Source organism: Anabrus simplex, chromosome 2, assembly GCF_040414725.1.
Source record: "Anabrus simplex isolate iqAnaSimp1 chromosome 2, ASM4041472v1, whole genome shotgun sequence".
In the NCBI taxonomy this organism is placed as follows: Eukaryota; Metazoa; Arthropoda; class Insecta; order Orthoptera; family Tettigoniidae; genus Anabrus; species Anabrus simplex.
In genome coordinates, this window is record NC_090266.1 from 975,963,486 (window position 1) to 975,981,295 (window position 17,810).

The 17,810-nt window shown below is 36.7% G+C and overlaps 1 protein-coding gene across 3 annotated transcripts in view; it reads right to left on the reverse strand.

The window, feature by feature from the left end:
* Iml1 (GATOR complex protein Iml1) overlaps positions 1-17,810 on the reverse strand; it is a 724,094-nt gene that overhangs the window by 438,187 nt on the left and 268,097 nt on the right. For all 3 annotated transcript variants that reach the window (XM_067141784.2, XM_067141783.2, XM_067141785.2), the window contains exon 12: positions 10,144-10,368. In XM_067141784.2, the coding sequence (XP_066997885.1) occupies positions 10,144-10,368 (225 nt within the window). The remainder of the gene's footprint in view (positions 1-10,143; positions 10,369-17,810) is intronic.

Consider the following 17,810-nt stretch of genomic DNA (forward strand, 5'->3'; position numbering starts at 1 on the left):
AACAGATCACCGTGTGAGCAGATTCAGTCACCGACGGAGAGATCCACTTTCATCAGAAATTTAAGTACCATTTTATAATGATTTTTCTGTTCATCTTTGTAGAAATAATACTTACTTATTCATTAATGGTAGTATTTCTATTAGATTAGAAATTTCTGACAATATTTCCATTCTTCTTTGCTATGGGTGATGGTAGTGTTGTTATGTTGTGAGTGTATGATTTTTTTTTTCCGATGTCTAAAAGGGGTAACCGTCACATCATTGTTACGATTGATGTGTTCTCAAACTATATCACCGTGTACCCCATCCAAAAGGCGAATTCTAAATCTGTACGCCAGAGGATTACTCGTAATATTATTCCTCATATGGGTAAGCCTAAAGCCTTGTTAACAGACCGTGGATCTCAATTTACTTCAGTCAAATTTCAGCAGGCCATGGTTCAGTTAGAAATCAAACATGTCCTAAATTCTGTATGACACCCGTCCAGTAACCCAGCTGAGAGAGTCATGCAAGAGCTGGCTAAGTTTTGTCATATATTTTGTGGCGAGACACACTGGATGTGGATCAATGTACTGCCTATTATGATGGAATGCCTAAATACAGTAATACCATTCATGAACCACGTCTCAAATTCCTTCTGTCCTTCACTTTGACAGATACCCTGTAAAACCATGGGACAATATTATTCAATGTCCAGGTACACTTAAGCCCACCTTGAGTGAGAACATCGAGCAGGCTGCTAAGTCACTCCAGGAGCACGTTGAGAAACGGCAAAGAAGAGTAAAGGATAAGAAATTTCATCAACCATTGAGATTGTGTGAGTACGTCTTACTTAAGAAATCGGCTGTATCTGAACCTACCAGCAAGTTCTACGCAAAATTTGCACCACTTTTTGTTGGGCCATATAAAATTATCAAAGTCTTTGGAAATAATGCATACAAAATTCAAAATTTGGATAAGAGTTATGAAGGCATTTATATCACCGCTAATTTAAGAAGTTACTATCTTCCAAGACAGGCAAAAGCTGTTCAAGTTAACGTCATATCCGAACAAGAAGATTCATCGAGGGAAGAAAATGAGGATCAAACTCACCATCAGGTAGCAACGCAAGTGGGTATGTCAGAAGAAACATGCAAGGAATGTCAAGATCTACAGGCCACCGCAGTACGAAAACTCTGTTTAATATGTGCTGCTATTGAAGTTGAAAATACCAGGCTACGTGCGGAACAAGCCCGTCTGATACAGGAGAGGAATACTGGGAATCCACGCCTGCGAATGCAAAATTTTCAGGGAATATTCTCATGTTGAAATTGAGTGCTTATGATTTAATCTACCAACTAAATCATTTCCAACCAAGGGACATGATGTCCCCTTCAAATTTGGCCTACGATGAACATTGTATTGTATGTGGAAATGGGATGTTATCATTCTTTCATTAACGTTGATATATTACAGGGCCGATGACCTTCGATGTTAGGCCACTTAAAACAACAAGCGTCAGCAAGCGATATATTACAAGTTTATGCCAACAGAGTCATGTCTTCTATAGAGAACCAGTTTGGACAGGCAGGAAGCACAGTAATCGACCGGCCAGCTGAGTCATGAGACCTACTGGGAAACTTTCAAGGTCGCTCTAATAAGTGGAATATTCTGGAGACAATAATATCTAGAATTATGAGAACCTATCAGGTGAAAGTACGATGTCCAATTACGAGATGACATAGAGACACACCCACCCGGTGTAAATGCTTAAATACCTGTGTTTTAGGAATAAATGCTCTCTTATCTCTTATCTTCTGGTAGTCGAGTGAAGCAGATTTTTGAGAAGTAAGTTACGTACTGTTCTTCGATATTTTCCATGTAGTTGTATGTGAGAACACGGTCTAAAGTTTTTGTGTCAGTTTCAGCTCTTATCCAGTCAAGAGAGAAGAGGACTTTTACGTGTTCGATAATCTTCGCCAGGATGTTTCACCCATCGTCCGAAGGAACAATCTACAGGATTATGGATATCAACTTTGCTGTCAACATGAAGAACTAAGATGTATGCATTACCTAACATGGGGAGATAGCGACTGGAAGCAGATTGCCATGTAAGCAGATCACCATATGAGCAGATTCAGTCACCGACGGAGAGATCCACATTCATCAGAAATTTAAGTACCATTTTGTAAAGGTTTTTCTGTTCATCTTTGTAGAAATAATACTTACTTTTTCATAAATGGTAGTATTTCTATTAGATTAGAAATTTTTGACAATATTTCCATTCTTCTTTGCTATGGGTAATGGTAGTGTTGTTACGCTGTGAGTGTATGATTTGTTGGACTCTATTAGTGTAGTTAGTGTGTGTATCTTCTAATATGACTCTGAAAGTCCCTCCGACAGCTTAGAGTGCTATTTTAAAAATCACGGACCTCACCGATAAAAGATAATTGTTTTTGAGAGTATTTTCAAATGTTTGAACACGTGTGGGACAAATTTACATCACATTTAACATGTTGAATTTCAGAGTAAATATCATTTCACGTTTTTCATTGGATTTTATGCGAGTTAGTTTCATCAGATTCAGTGTCGAATTCAGATTTTTGTGAAATTGATATCCAGGAAAATAATAATAATAATAATAATAATAATAATAATAATAATAATAATAATAATAATAATAATAATAATAATAATAATAATAATAATAATAATATCATAGATTGGATTAAACGAAAAGTAAATGGTCATGAGTTATAAATGTTACTTGTTCTTACTGTGTAATGTTTGATATGTGCTCTATTAAGTGGAATATGAGGCTGGAATACGGCAGAATCCTGAGGGATTAATTATATAGTTTATTTGGGAAGTATGTGTCTAGTGAACCATGTCTTCTGCAAATTTTGGAGCACGTGTTGAATGATGTGAGTAAGATTTAAAAGTAATAATAATTTATCGTGACTCATGAACCACAGATTCGATGGTGTTAATGTTTAACCTATATTTATGTGCAGGTTAGTTGTCGACAATTCTTCTGAATATTGAACCGCTGATATTCTTGATGATCAACGTTGTGAGAACTCTGTTATTTCCGAATAAGTGATAGCCCACATTAAATCACATTTCTGTGAGGGTCATGAGTGATATTTACCCGATACCGTGATCTCAGAATTCCATGAGTAAGAGAATAAAAATCAGAATTGAATAGTCGAGTTCCAGAATCCGATTGTAATACATGTAAATAATAATCGTGTATCATTTGTGTGATTGAGGCGTGAGTGTAGTAGTTAATTACATTTTTTGTGATTTATTGAAATGTGGTTCTGACCTGGCCACGTGTTCACCATGTTGGGCCCAGGTTATTTCCAGCGTTGTTTGTGATGATTTATTTTGAGATGGTTAAAACCTTTAGTAAGTGTTATTTAAAATTTACGTAAAAGTAACGTTAAGGTACCAGCCAAAAATTAATAAGTGCGTAATAATTCAATCGCATGGGCAAGGTACCCAAAATATATAAAGACTGTTAATTTCATTTTTGAGGCGTCAGATAATGTGAATTGATTAATGTCACATATTATCCAGAGCAGATTAGAAGGAGTTCCGTGGAAACAACAATTCTTGTGAATGCATTTTAATGGTGATAAAGTCTTGAATAGACATGCTTCAGCAAATTTATTTAATAAAATATTTCAAAAGCATAGTTCAGTGGAACTCACACTAGATAAACATAATAATGTTAATGGAACTTATCCATGAGGAGCACGACAATGTTATAATATTTCTGATAGTATTTGTGAAAGTTAATGACGCCACAATTAATTAATTTCTTCATAAAATGTAATCTTCCTTTGTGTGAATGTAGGCGCAATCACGATAGCATAAGACAGTATACGACAGCTTAGGACAGTCTAGGATAGCCTAGGATGGTACAGGATAATTTCCGAGCAATGGAAAGCGTATTGCTATTTAATTTTCTTGTAATTTGTTAATAATCCAATCATTATTAAGAGGAGGTTCTCCCAGCATAATTTTATTTCTTTATTCAAGCCAGATGTGGGCTAATGGATATTTATTGTATATTTCAGTTAAATTCAACCTTCGGTATGAGTGGAGAACGAAGGTGTAACCTATCAGACAAATTGTGGAGAAGAATTTTGAACAAAATTCATCATGATTTATTTGTTAATTCTGTTAAATTTGTGTTGTTTTTTGAGTGCTAGTTTTAATAAATATCAAACCGGATGTTTTAATTTTTTTTTATTGTCGTCAGTCCTTGTATCTTACCTGCCCTTTAAAAACAAGCAAGGCCCAACAGCGAACTCTCCACGACTGGGACTTTCGATCTCCGGCTGAGCCGACCGGGAATAAAGGGGGCAGTATTGTGTACTATGAACTCTCGAAGCCCGGTGAAACCGTTAATGCACAATGCTAACACCGACAAATGATTAATTTAAATCACGCATTGATCAGAAGACGACTGGAATGGGTCAGAAGACATGGCAAAGTGATTTTATTACACGACAATGCGCCGTCTCACATAGCAAAACAAGCGAAATACACCTTGAAATCACTTGGATGAGACATCCCTCCGCACCCGTCGTACTCCCTGACCTGGCACCATCTATCACCTCTTCGTATCAATAGGGCACACGTTCAGAGCAGCACTTCAGCAATTTCGAGGAAGTTGGAAAATGGCTTGACAAACAGTTTTTCTGGCATGGTATTCATAATTTACCTGAAAGATGCTCCAAGTGTATAGGAGTGGATGGCCTATATTTTGAATAAACAAAAAATTAAGTTGATTTGAAAATTATGTGTTTTCTTTACCACAAAAACTGGCAAAAACTTATGCATACACCTGGTAGGTATTGCATTTGATGTTACTGTCAGTATCTTGCATATCGTATTAGTACAAATTGAATTGTACTGTTTAAAGGGTTATTTTCTGTAATAACTGGTCCTCTAAGGTTTGTTTTTAAAAGTGTAACATCCTTGTAAGTGGACATTGTAAAATTTTAATATGGGTAAACAGGTAAATATTGGCTTTTTTCACACCAGGCAAATGCTGGAGCTGTACCTTAATTATTAATTAAGGCCACAGCTGCTTCCTTTCAATTCCTAGGCCTTTCCTATCCCATCGTCACCATAAGACCTATCTGTGTCGGTGCGACGTAAAGCCACTAGGGAAAAAAACTTGCATTTTTCTTTTTGGTTTTCTATTCTTTTTCTAAATTTTGCTTGCCCTGGGATAGCTAGGCTCTTCAGTGAGAGAACTGTTAGGCTTGGATAAACCAAAATGGAACTCTCAAAAAAATTGGAGGAGAGTTAGAAGTACTATCGTCTTGTTCAAATGAGACACAAAAATCTAAGAAATCACTTCTTTAATTTCTTCGTTTATACATTTTTACCCAAATGTGTGAAAACTTCTCCGGACGCTGGTATTGCCTTATTGCCTTGAGCGAAGGCTTTCTTCTACTGGTTTTGTGTTATGTTCCAGTTTTCTGTAGTTACTATGCCATCCAGGGTGATACATCACTGTCTCCATTCCCAGTCAGTTCACTACATGGGCGAGCTGAGCTGAAAATTACCAGATTGTTTAGGATGGACTGTAAGGCAGTTCTAGGTGTTGTTGGCAGCGGCCAATGTCAATGGCCCAACATCTGTAACAACGAAACCAGAGGACAAGGTGGAATACTTCGAAGCACAATGGACGTTCCAAATGTAAAAGTTTTTTATTGATCCCTGGCTCAATTTTCATTGGGGAAGGATGTGCCGTGTGCTGCGAGTGTTAATTTCTGTCCATATTTGACATTACAAGATATTGAAAATTACTTGTTTTCTTTACCACAAAAACTGGCAATAACTTATGCATACACCTGGTAGGTACTGTATTTCCTTTGTAAAGCAATATTTGGCAAACTTCAAGAATATTCAAGATCGTCAAAAATTTCAATTAATTTTAATCTTTGAAATTCGCAGGACACTCTGTACTGCCCGTGACAACTTTTCTGGAGCATGCTTTGATTGAACAAATCTCCAAGCTTTGAAAAAGTTACCAAGGACAAGGTGACCAGCAGCCACTGAAATATTTAAATGTAATTGGCTTAGAAAATTTGAAAGGGTAAACTCGTGCATTCATTGGTTATTTTTCCTACTGTGCTGTTTCCTGTTTTGCAACCTAGCACGTGCCACTTTCGGGAAGCATGTAGCAGCGTGTTGTTATTCTGAACTTGAGAATCCGGATGTACAGATGTGTTGTCTGTGTGCTCAGTACTCATGAGGGGCCATAACTTCACTTGGGGTAAGCAATCAGTGTTTTTTCTGATTTAACTTAAGTTTAACCTATATTTTCAAGGTAATATTAACTATAAGAGTTTACCTGTCGATCTATTTAGCCTAAAAGGTTGTAAGAACTTCATGGGGTAATTTGTCAATTGCTCCCATTTCAAATTTGATCAAGGCAAACCTTTCTTAAATATCAGTTTTATAACATTAGTTTGAATTTCCCATCAGGTTTTGCCTCTGCTAATTTCTGTTTAACTAACGAAACGTAAACTTCTAATCTTCGTCATCCAAGAAGTGATTACCCTTCCCCTTCTCAACTTGTTTATTTTCATGGTCTTAACATGTAAATTTAACAATCATTTGTAATTTAAATCTAGATATAGGACTAGCCTACTGCAAAATAAATGTTAAGCATTGAGGGAGGGTTTCCGTATATCACCCATTACCCTTTCTAAATGTGAGTTAATACTAAACGAATTTCCTTGTTCTGTAGTACGTATGTTTGAAGGTTAAGTCCTTGTCTGCTGCTCGTGATTTCCATCGTAAAGTAAGTTTAAATTAATCTGTTTACCTTTCACTTTTTTATTACCTTTTGGTTATGTTTCTTTTATTTTCATGAATCTATTTTTGAAATAACAATTATGTTAAAATAAATTGTTCTCTTAGAAAAATTACTTTCTGTTAAAGTTCAGCCCACAGAAGTTCTTCCACACCTAGTAGGGACCATTCTGCTTTCCATATCTTTGATCTTTAGTTGTCGTTTTGTTTTACGTGATTTTTAAAACATATTTTTTAACTGAAAATTAATTAATAATTTTCTATGTTTTCAGTTTAATTTATTTTAATGTTGCTGTTAATTGCTCAAAGTTACACTTATATCAGATCATAATTCTGCTTCCTAATCCTACCCCCATCTACTGTATTTACTTGCATAATTTTGCTGCTTTAAAAAGTAATTTTTAACCTCAAAAGATGGGGGGATTATGTAAATTTCATTTTGGATCTAAAATACCAATGTAATTTCAATACTTCTTTGGTATGGTCTTTTGGCAATCAGTGGTATACAGATGTCCTCCCCTCCTTTGAAGAGAAAGGTTGTTCTAAATCTACAAAGATGCCCTCAGCTCTTTAAAATTTGAGATTCCTATATTGCTTTTCTCTACGATCTCCAGCACACCTGGAACATTTTGGTCAAATTGAAGAGCCATTGTTTCTTAATCCAGTTACATATTTTAACAATCCCTTTTGAGTTTATGGATATTGGCCTGATTTAGGTCCATGGAATAATAAGGTTGTTCTTGGCACACTAAGACACCTTTTTTTTTTTTTTTACATCAGTAGATTATGTGTTCTTGGCTCTACACAAACCTCCAATTTAAACAGTGTGTTGTAACTCCCACTTTCTTTACCAATGACTGTTCGCTTACAAATGAAAAAAATAATTAGCACACGGACCAGTATATGATATAGAACAAGTGCACGTCTTCCGCAGGGTTACTACAAAAGTACTAGCAAAGTTTTAGGAGACCAACACTATGACTGGCTTGTTGAGCAGTCTCATTACTGCAGTGAAGCTGCTAGTGCATCTCAGACACTGCATACAAACTGATGACCAGCTGTTGAAACAATAGGGCAATGACTAGACAGGCTTTGTTAAATATAACAATTTTTATGAAAATCAACACAACATTTTATTCCATTCACCCTGGCTAGACTCTATGTTAAATAACGTACATAGTGTAGTTATCTTTAAAATAAATCATGAATTTCTGGAACGTGCCATAATAATAATGTTATTCCAATGACTGTTCGCTTACAAATGAAAAAAATAATTAGCACACGGACCAGTATATGATATAGAACAAGTGCACGTCTTCCACAGGGTTACTACAAAAGTATTAGCAAAGTTTTAGGAGACCAACACTATGAGTGGCTTGCTGAGCAGTCTCATTACTGCAGTGAAGCTGCTAGTGCATCTCAGACACTGCATACAAACTGATGACCAGCTGTTGAAACACTAGGGCAATGACTAGACAGGCTTTGTTAAATATAACAATTTTTATGAAAATCAACACAACATTTTATTCCATTCACCCTGGCTAGACTCTATGTTAAATAACGTACGTAGTGTAGTTATCTTTAAAATAAATCATGAATTTCTGGAACGTGCCATAATAATAATGTTATTGGCTTTATGTCCCACTAAGTAAATTTATGGTTTTTTTGAGATGCCGGAATTTAGTCCCGCAGGAGTTCTTTTACGTGCTGGTAAATCTACCAACACGAGGCTGACGTATTTGTACACCTTCAAATACCACCGGACTGATCCAGGATCGAACCTGCCAAGTTCGGGTCAGAAGGCCACAACTGTCTCCACAATGTATTTTTAATGCAGTTGCCTTTGTTGCAGGGTACTGGTGTAGGCTGTCGTGCATTTTAGACGAAATTAATAATAATAATAATAATAATAATAATAATAATAATAATAATAATAATAATAATAATATTGGCTTTATGTCCCACTAACTACTTTTATGGGTTTCGGAGATGCCGAGGTGCCGGAATTTAGTCCAGCAGGAGTTCTTTTATGTGCCAGTAAATCTACTGACATGAGGCTGACGTATTTGAACACCTTCAAATACCGCCGGACTGAGCCAGGATCGAACCTGCCAAGTTGGGGTCAGAAGGCCAGTGCCTCAACCGTCTGAGCCACTCAGCCTGGCTTTGGCGAAATTAATGGTTCTGAAATGTCATAACAGGATTATGCATAACATCATAAGTGACTGTTTCATTATTGGTTGTCAGATGACGTTGTGAACAGAAACAGCAAAGAAAGTGGTGGTTATACTAAATACTGGGCAACTGACCCAGTCGCTCCGCTAAAGGTCATGTCCTTTACTGGAAGATTATGGGCTGCAACCCATGGGTATGTGTCATGGCCTTGACGATGGCTTTGTACCAAGATACTGCACACCACTACAACTAATTTCTGCAGCATCTAGCAACTTTATACTGCACACCACTATGTGCATATTGCTTGTGTTATTCACCAGATGAATATAACCAAATGGAGTGGCCGCCTGTGTTAACGTGCTACGGCTATGGAATGAACTTCTGAATTTGGGAGATGAGTGGGTTCGAAACCCACTGTCGGCTGTCCTGAGAATGGCTTTTAACGGTCTCCCATTTTCACTTCCAGGCAAATGCCAAGACAATTCCTATCCAAAGGCCACAGTCAATTCTTTCCATTTCCTTACCCAATTTCATTCACATTCATTCATTTTATCTTCATTAGCTTTTCAATTGAGACCGGCGACAGACAGGCATTCAGCCATTAAAAAAAGAAGGCTTATAATTTCATCTCACTTCATCCCCTGACCCCATACCGGGAAATGGGACTAAAGTGAAGATATGTGTTCAACAGATGAAAATTATGTTTTGAAACATCCATCTAGCTGCAGCCTTAATGTTTTCACAACTACACATTTCTCCAGAAAAGGAAGAGAAGAAAACCTCACTGATGATGGAAAACCTTTACACAATCATGGTGGGAAAATTATACAAATTTTTATTTTTTTCCAAACTTCCATTTCAAAATTAAGAGTGGGGAAATTAAGTGAGAGGGAAAATAATACAAGCAAATACAGTATTTCTATTGGTACTATTGTATTTCATGATCTACCCTACTGAATGCTTTAGACAGATACACAACTTGTACAACCATATCCTCCACTACCTCCTGTTGGACTCTACTAATCACCACTGAACTTACACCTCAGAATTATCAGTCCAAGGGATAATAGCTAATTATGATTAAATTCCAGGTAACAAAATTAAATTTTAAAAAGGGTAAAAAATTGGGATAGCATACAGGCTTACCTTTGGGAAAAATATGAGTCCATCGCCGCCTGTTTGAAGTCAACTTAATTGTAACATGAGATGGATCAAAAGGGTTGATGAGGGCTCGTCCTGGTCTTAAAATGCTGGCTTGAGGCTGCGATGGATTACTTGGAGATCCAGCGCTTCCAACCACAGGCCTGACTGGAGGTGATGTTTCAACATCCAAAGCCTCATTGTGGACGGCATATATTTTCTGCTTCAGTGCTGAAACAGTTACAGCAGTTAAATAAACCAGTCTAGTCTATCTGGAATTTTTATTTCACTAGAGTCCAAGTCCCATTTAACTGAACTTGATGAGACCAATGGTGGTTTGGTTGAGTGAAAATTTGGTTAAACCAGAATAATTGGTTATCAAAACAAATACAGGGATTAATTTACAGTAAGATATCACCCAGTGAATGGAATAGAAACTCAAGTGGCAGGAGTCTCTCAACCTTGATGGGGTGCAGTATGCAACACAAGCTAAAAATAGTACTGTACTGTAGTGTGCACATTACTGTGTGGGCTGGATGTTTGCACACAGCCAACGCATTATAACAGAAGCAATGCCATAAACAATGAACTTACTCTTTGATAAATAACAGTTGGGCCAAAACATACTTTGTTAAGAAGGAAGCCATATTTTTCAATGTCAACTCAGTTAATGTCCCTTTAAAGCTTTTTGGTCTCTCAAAGATCAGTGTGTGTTATTTACAGATATGTAATAGTTATGATTAGTATTTTTGAATGAATAAAAAGTTTTAAAGTTACAAAACAAATATGGTACAATACATTGTTGTTGGTGTATTAAACATAAAATTTAGTGAGTTTTCCCTTTTTAATATATCGTGCATGAATTTTAGCAATTCAGTTAACCTGGAAATTCACTTAATCAAGATTTAGTTAAACAGGACTCTAATGTACTTAATACTTAGGATAACAGAAAAATATGGTGTGCAAGTGATCTAGTTAATGTAAAAGAAAATATCCGTGTTGATGTTTGTAAGTAGTAATCATGATTATAGTGATTATTTTTAAAATTTTATGTTGAGTAGTTCTGTGTTCGGTAGATTTACATACTGTAGGTTATGTAGGTTAGATTTACCTTCTTTAATATCTGGGCTGGGGGAAACAGCAAATTATATTACATTTCTTTAAACATCTATATCGTCGCCATAAGACCTATCTGTGTCGGTGCGACGTAAAGCCCCTAGCAAAAAAAAATAAAAATAAAAAAAATAAACATCTGTAGTTTTGCTGGAAGGATACTTAAAAAAGACACAATATTATACCTTTTGCACTTTCTACATTTACATTCATATAGGTAATAGATACAATATTTTATTAAGCCATTTAAGATCTGTAGCAACTATTATGAAGGAAACAATTTCTTTAAATAGACAATACAATAACAGTAGCACTTCCAATTTAGTTAAAGACAAAGACTTCAAGAGAATATAAGGTATTTCGCTGACAAGATAGGTACCAGTCTTTGCAATGTTCGTAATCATTATTGCTATCCTTTACAAATATTCTGCTGTTGGCATACAGTCAGTTCATCAGCTGATTTGTATACTTTTATATTTGAAGTTTAAATCTCTGGCATAGTTTCGAGAGAAGTTAATGAGTCACTTTTTTAGATGTCTTCCGTTGTACTTTCAACACTTCAGCAATTAAAGGTAGTTACAATTGAAGATCTTGGTGCAAGAAAGGGATAACTTCACTTTTCTTATAAATCGTTTTTATAATGCTATATAAACGGTTAATAAATGCGTACCAAGCTCAATAGCTGCAGTCGCTTAAGTGCGGCCAGTATTCGGGAGAAATTGGGTTCTAACCCCATTGTCGGGAGCCCTGAAGATGATTTTCCATTTGCACACCAGGCAAATGCTGGGGCTGTAACTTAATTAAGGCCACGGCCGTTTCCTCCCCACTCCTACCCCCTCACTGTCCCATTGTTGCCATAAGACCTGTCTGTGTCAGTGCGATGTAAATCAACTTGAAAAAAATTGCGCTCCTTTCAGCAGAAGTAAGAGATATCTCCTACTCTTATACGAGCCTCTATAAGCTTTAGAATCTTATCCATTATATCAGTTTGGTGGTGGAAGGGAATAAATACTGGAGATATCTGTATTTTGCCCTGAAGATAGTTTTATTAACTTCTGAAAGAAGGCAGCACTTATCTGTTGATATAATGAACCCCACTTTTTACATCAGTTGACAGAAAGATGGCACGCAATAGTGATCAGTTTACTGATCTTGAGGATTCTGGAAGAGAATATGTTCAGTCAGAAACTGATAGTGATTCAGGAAAAAGTATGAACCAGAAAAGAAAGGAACGGAAGGGAAAGGAAAGGAAGACCGAATGCTTGGAAAAGAAATATTGCTGAATTGAAACGTGCATGTTGTAAAGCTTATATTGGATACAAAGGAAAGGTTATGCCAGGAAGAAAACCAGCTAACAACTGTAAATATAAGAACAACTGTCTGAATAGTCATGGCGATAATCAGCTAATTCCATTTCTAAAATCTTTCAATGAACTGTCAGATCAAAAGCAGGAAGATTCTTTTCTTACTGGACTGATAAACGTGCTACCTGTAGATATTGTATTTTCGGCTATTCAAGTACATCAGATGCCTTGCAATGCTGTGATCACTATGAAGAGTTCCATTTGATGAAGCCTGAACAGCAAGTAACAATATAAGCCTGCATCTTCCAATTAAAGATGCAAAACTCAAGGATACAATGAAAAACTTGCATCGCAGTATGTTTGTAAAAGTGGCATATGGTACTGTGAATCTCTGAAACCAGTATCAGGCTTGTGTTTCAATAGACTTCTTCTTAGAGAATGACTCATTTAACTTGAGAGTGATGGAGAATGTGTTTTAATATTGCTTCTTATATATTACTTACATATGAATGACAATATGCCAGACAAGAAACTATGTTAATATCAATATTTAAGCTCTTAACATTTGTAATCGATGAAATTAAAATATGGTTTCCTTCTAGGAACTTTATTTTTGATATTTTTGATTTGTTAATATCGTTTTCAAAAGATTTAATGTAATTATAAGTGTGCATTTCAAATTAAATATGTCCAAAGGAGAGAGAGAGAGAGAGAGAGAGTGTGTGTATTGAAACCGTTCAATAACATGTTAATAGACATGTCATGAAGCCCAGTAAGACATATGTGCCGTTTTCGGCATCATTCTATGAAGTATTTGGTTGCAACAGCACTTTTATGCCCAGTCCGGGATACAAACGACGCTGCACAAACTTGGAGGCAAGAGCTCTAGTTCTGCGTACAGACTGGGAGAGGCTGTGAGTAAACGCAATCTTGGTATCGTCCTCTCTATCGTGTAAGAGAGACAGAACTAGGATGCTACACTCAGAAGGCTGCCTGTGTCAGGAGACGTGTTTAACATACAGTATTTCAACTCATGAAATTGATATTACCACCAATTTCCCACCTATTTCTTGGATACCAACCCATAAATTTTGCGAGCTAAATAATAATAATAAAAAATTTCATTACCGGTCCAGGAGAAATATATGAAAGAATCAATAAACTCTGCCTAATTTACTGTATTTAATAATATAGAGACATGAGTTACTTCTCGGACACCTTCTTAATGACGCAGTGAGATAACACCGTATTGACTGAAACCAGATGTCTTTGGGAGTATTTGTGACTCAGAGCAGGAAGTTCCCGTTATCCCCACCATCATGCACCGGGTTACGTTATCTGAAAATCGTCAGTGTGCAGTGAGACATTAAGCATAGAGAACTAACGATCATTGTGCCAAAATTAACTAATGTGCAGTTATTAGAAGCAGTAATGCTTTAGCAATTACTATTAAACCTGCGATGCGATTTGGATGAAAATAGATCGGTGAATAGAGATACTTTTAATATTTATTTGACTTTGGAAGTTGATTACTAGCGGAGTGATTATGTTAAAGTGGGAGGAGCTTACCACTTCCAGTGCAAACTCCACCGATATGCTATAAAAGGAGCAACCTACTGCCTGTCATTACCCATTCTATTCAAGTTATTGAGTCTATTCAGTCGTAAGTTATTCTTTGTCAGCCAGAGGCTTATATGTTTCATAGAGCAGTCTATGTGTTCTTATGTAGAGATACAATTATTGTGTGGTGGACGTGTATAATACCGACGTCAGTACTCGGTGAAGGAGCGAATGCATATAATATAATTTTCGGGCTAAATAAATGGATTTCATTGAAAGAACAGGTTACGTTACCTGCAAATCGTCAGTGTGCAGTGAGACGTTAAGCATAGAGAACTAATGATCATTGTGCCATAATTAGCTCATGTGCAGTTATTAGAAGCAGTAAATATCATAAAATAAATTTCGTCAGATCAACCAGGGATGTGTGCCATACGTGAAGAGTGACGCTCAGTTGGGATAGGAACATTAGGGAATATATGTCTGTAATGAACAGGGAGTGAGTGGCGATCTTCAGGGACACTAACCCCTACTTGTGGTAGTCCATCTCGAGTTTATGAGCGACTTCTATTTATGTTCACATATGTGCGCATGCTCCTCGAACCCAGGGTCTACTTCTTCTAGAATGCGCCTTTGTGCAAGCAATATTCCTGAGTAGAGAGACAACGTGGGACATGCGACGACTGGAGGTAGCAGTTTCCAAGACATCATGGAGTAAACACAGAGCCGGGTGAACCCAGGACCTTCTACCAGCAAGACAGCAGTCATGGATAACTAAATCCATACTGGTATAGCCAGAGGACAGCAGGTTACACACCAAAATGATAAGTACATTCCAATGATTTCTTGGCATAAAAATCCATCAATGTTGCAGTAGTATGTTAATTTAATTTTTGTACAAGAAGTCAGAAAAATGCATTTTGATTTCCAACATAATATGTAGGTAACGAGATGTATAAGTTTCAAAAGGGTATAGTTTTCTTCTTATTAATTTCATTTCTTGTCATCAGTGTGATTATGGGTTAATCACAACATTTACTTCTGGAAATCTGCATGAACTAGTGTATAATACCCTGTAGGTTGTATGTCTGTTTAGTGAAGCACTTTAGGTGGGTCTGATTCAAATAATTCATTAAATTTCCACAATATTTTCAATTGAATTCGGATGTTATGATCTTCTTAAGTTCCAAACATAAATTTGTTCAGATGCTTCCCAATTTAATTTGCATGCCTATAGACGTAAACCTTTAGTTTGAGGATTTTTGTTAAGTGAAGAAGAGGTAATTGCTCGAGGTGCGAAAAAATGACGTAGGTAGATACACGAGTGTGTGTAATGCTATAAATTCAATCCATATTGGTGAGGGTCATCTACATATCCTAGAAGATATTTGAGTAGTGTGAATATTAAGTAATTGTGTTTGAAATTGAGGGCAATGGAAATGGTAGATAAAGAATGTGCAAGACAAACAGGTGATGATAATAAGAATAGAGAAGCTAGTACTGTATGTTGCTCAGGCAATACATAAATGAATGACATGTGGAAAGCGTCCGTGGAAGTGCGCGTACACACTCAGCTGTTGAGGCGAGAGAGTGTGTTTGAGATGAGTGATTTATGGCCCCCAAGTAGAGGGAGAGAAAGTGAAATTCCAGACCCTCAGATGTTTGTTCCATGATGGATATGTCTTGCCACTTGAACACCTGTAAATGGCCAAGATAATGTCACTCATTTCAAACACCGTATTTAAATATTCAAGTGCTTAGTAATTTGTCTTGCAAGGTTATATGTTCATTGAGCCAGAGTTGATGTATTCCCTCCAATTAGGGTATCTAAATAAAGTCGTAGTAGGGAATTTCAGATAGCACCTAAAGTCGTAGTAGGGAATTTCAGATAGCACCTCGAAGCTAAGACGGCGCAGTTCAACACTTGACTGGTATCAAAGTCCTCATCTCAATATTAGAAGACCTTTAAGAGGTCACAGATTCTGGAGAGCATTAAAGTGTGTTATTGTGTGTTTACAGGGATAATGTTCTACCATATTCTCTGTGTTGTTGTTTATGTTGTGTGTCAATTGTGTGTTGGTTTGTTTGTGGAATTAGAGACTAATCAATATTGAAGTGTCAGCATTGTCTATATTAGTAGTAAGTGTCTTACCTCGGAGATACCTATATACTCGGCAGTAGAGTAATGTTTAATGTGACATTGTAAGAATTATTGTGCTAGGCGACGAAGCTATTTTCATGACTACCGGTACGTAATTAGGGGAGTGGATGGAGTGTACTTGCTAAAAACCATGTCCACGATTTTGATACTGTAGACTGATTCATCAGAGTTGCCACTTTCTTTTCTTCATGTAATGTATGTGTTATGTTTCAGTATACCAGATATACAAATGATACCAGTATTCAGGTGAAAGGGACAGATCCCTATTAATTTGTAGTGAAGTGTAATATATACGGTGTTGAGTGTTTTTAGATTGGGAATGCCAGAATGAAATTCAGGAGTGAACAATGAACTGACAAAGACATTAAATGGCATTACCCATGCATTAAGGTTAAGTGTATTATAATTTTTAAAACTGCAACGCAGGCAATTATGTGTGTCTGAAGATTCTAAAATAATGATTTCTCTCAGTGATTAAAATTATGTCGGTAAAAGACCATTCTTATTATTTAGTAGATTGTGTATTCCTCTTACTACAGTGCCCTACTTTCAAGATATTTATCTCACAAGCCTATTTATTTATCGAACATAACTATGACCCGTATGCTCTCGAGCGTAGCCGTTGCACTGAATGCAAGTAGGGAGGATGGGACTTCGATGCCCGAGATTGATTTCCGAAGTTCTTCATCCGTGAGATTTCCATCTGTGACTTATTTGTGAAGCAGGATATTATACTTTGTACTCTGTCGAGGCCTGGGACAGGTGCAATATATAATACTTTTTGACTGCCATTTACATTAAAGTAGACCGAAATAGGTTATATGATTATTTTTTCATACTTTGGTGCAAAAATGTTATAAGTACATCTTAAAATGTCTGGCTCCATGGCTAAATGGTTAGCGCGCTGGCCTTTGGCCACTGGGGTCCTGGGTTCGATTCCCGGCAGGGTCGGGAATTTTAACAATCATTGGTTAATTTCTCTGGCACCGGGGCTGGGTGTATGTGTCGTCTTCATCATCATTTCATCCTTATCACGACGTGCAGGTTGCCTACGTGTGTCAAATCGAAAGACCTGCATCTGATAATATAGATGTTGATTCCCATAGGGAATCTGAAATATTTGTCCTGAATGAGCAAATTTATACGGTCCAATAACGGACCATTTATATTGGTATTATATTGGTATTAGACCTGCATCTGGCGAGCCAAATATGTCCTCTGACACTCCCGGCACTAAAAGCCATACGCCATTTCATTTTGTTTCATCTTAAAATTTGCAGATTACTTCAAAATTGATGTATACATTTTCTTACTTTTGTGCCTACAAAAGAACCTTTAGACCCTTAATCAAAACGTATAAATGATAGAATGAAATATCATGTCTAGATTTTTTAAGTGGGTGTTTTTGCCTTCCGAAAAATCAGTTAAATGTGAATTATCCCCTTCTTGCACAAAGGTTTTCAAGAATGGATGCACGTAAAAATGGGTTAACCATCATTTTCTTAAATTGGAGGAAGTTCCTCACTGATGGAAAA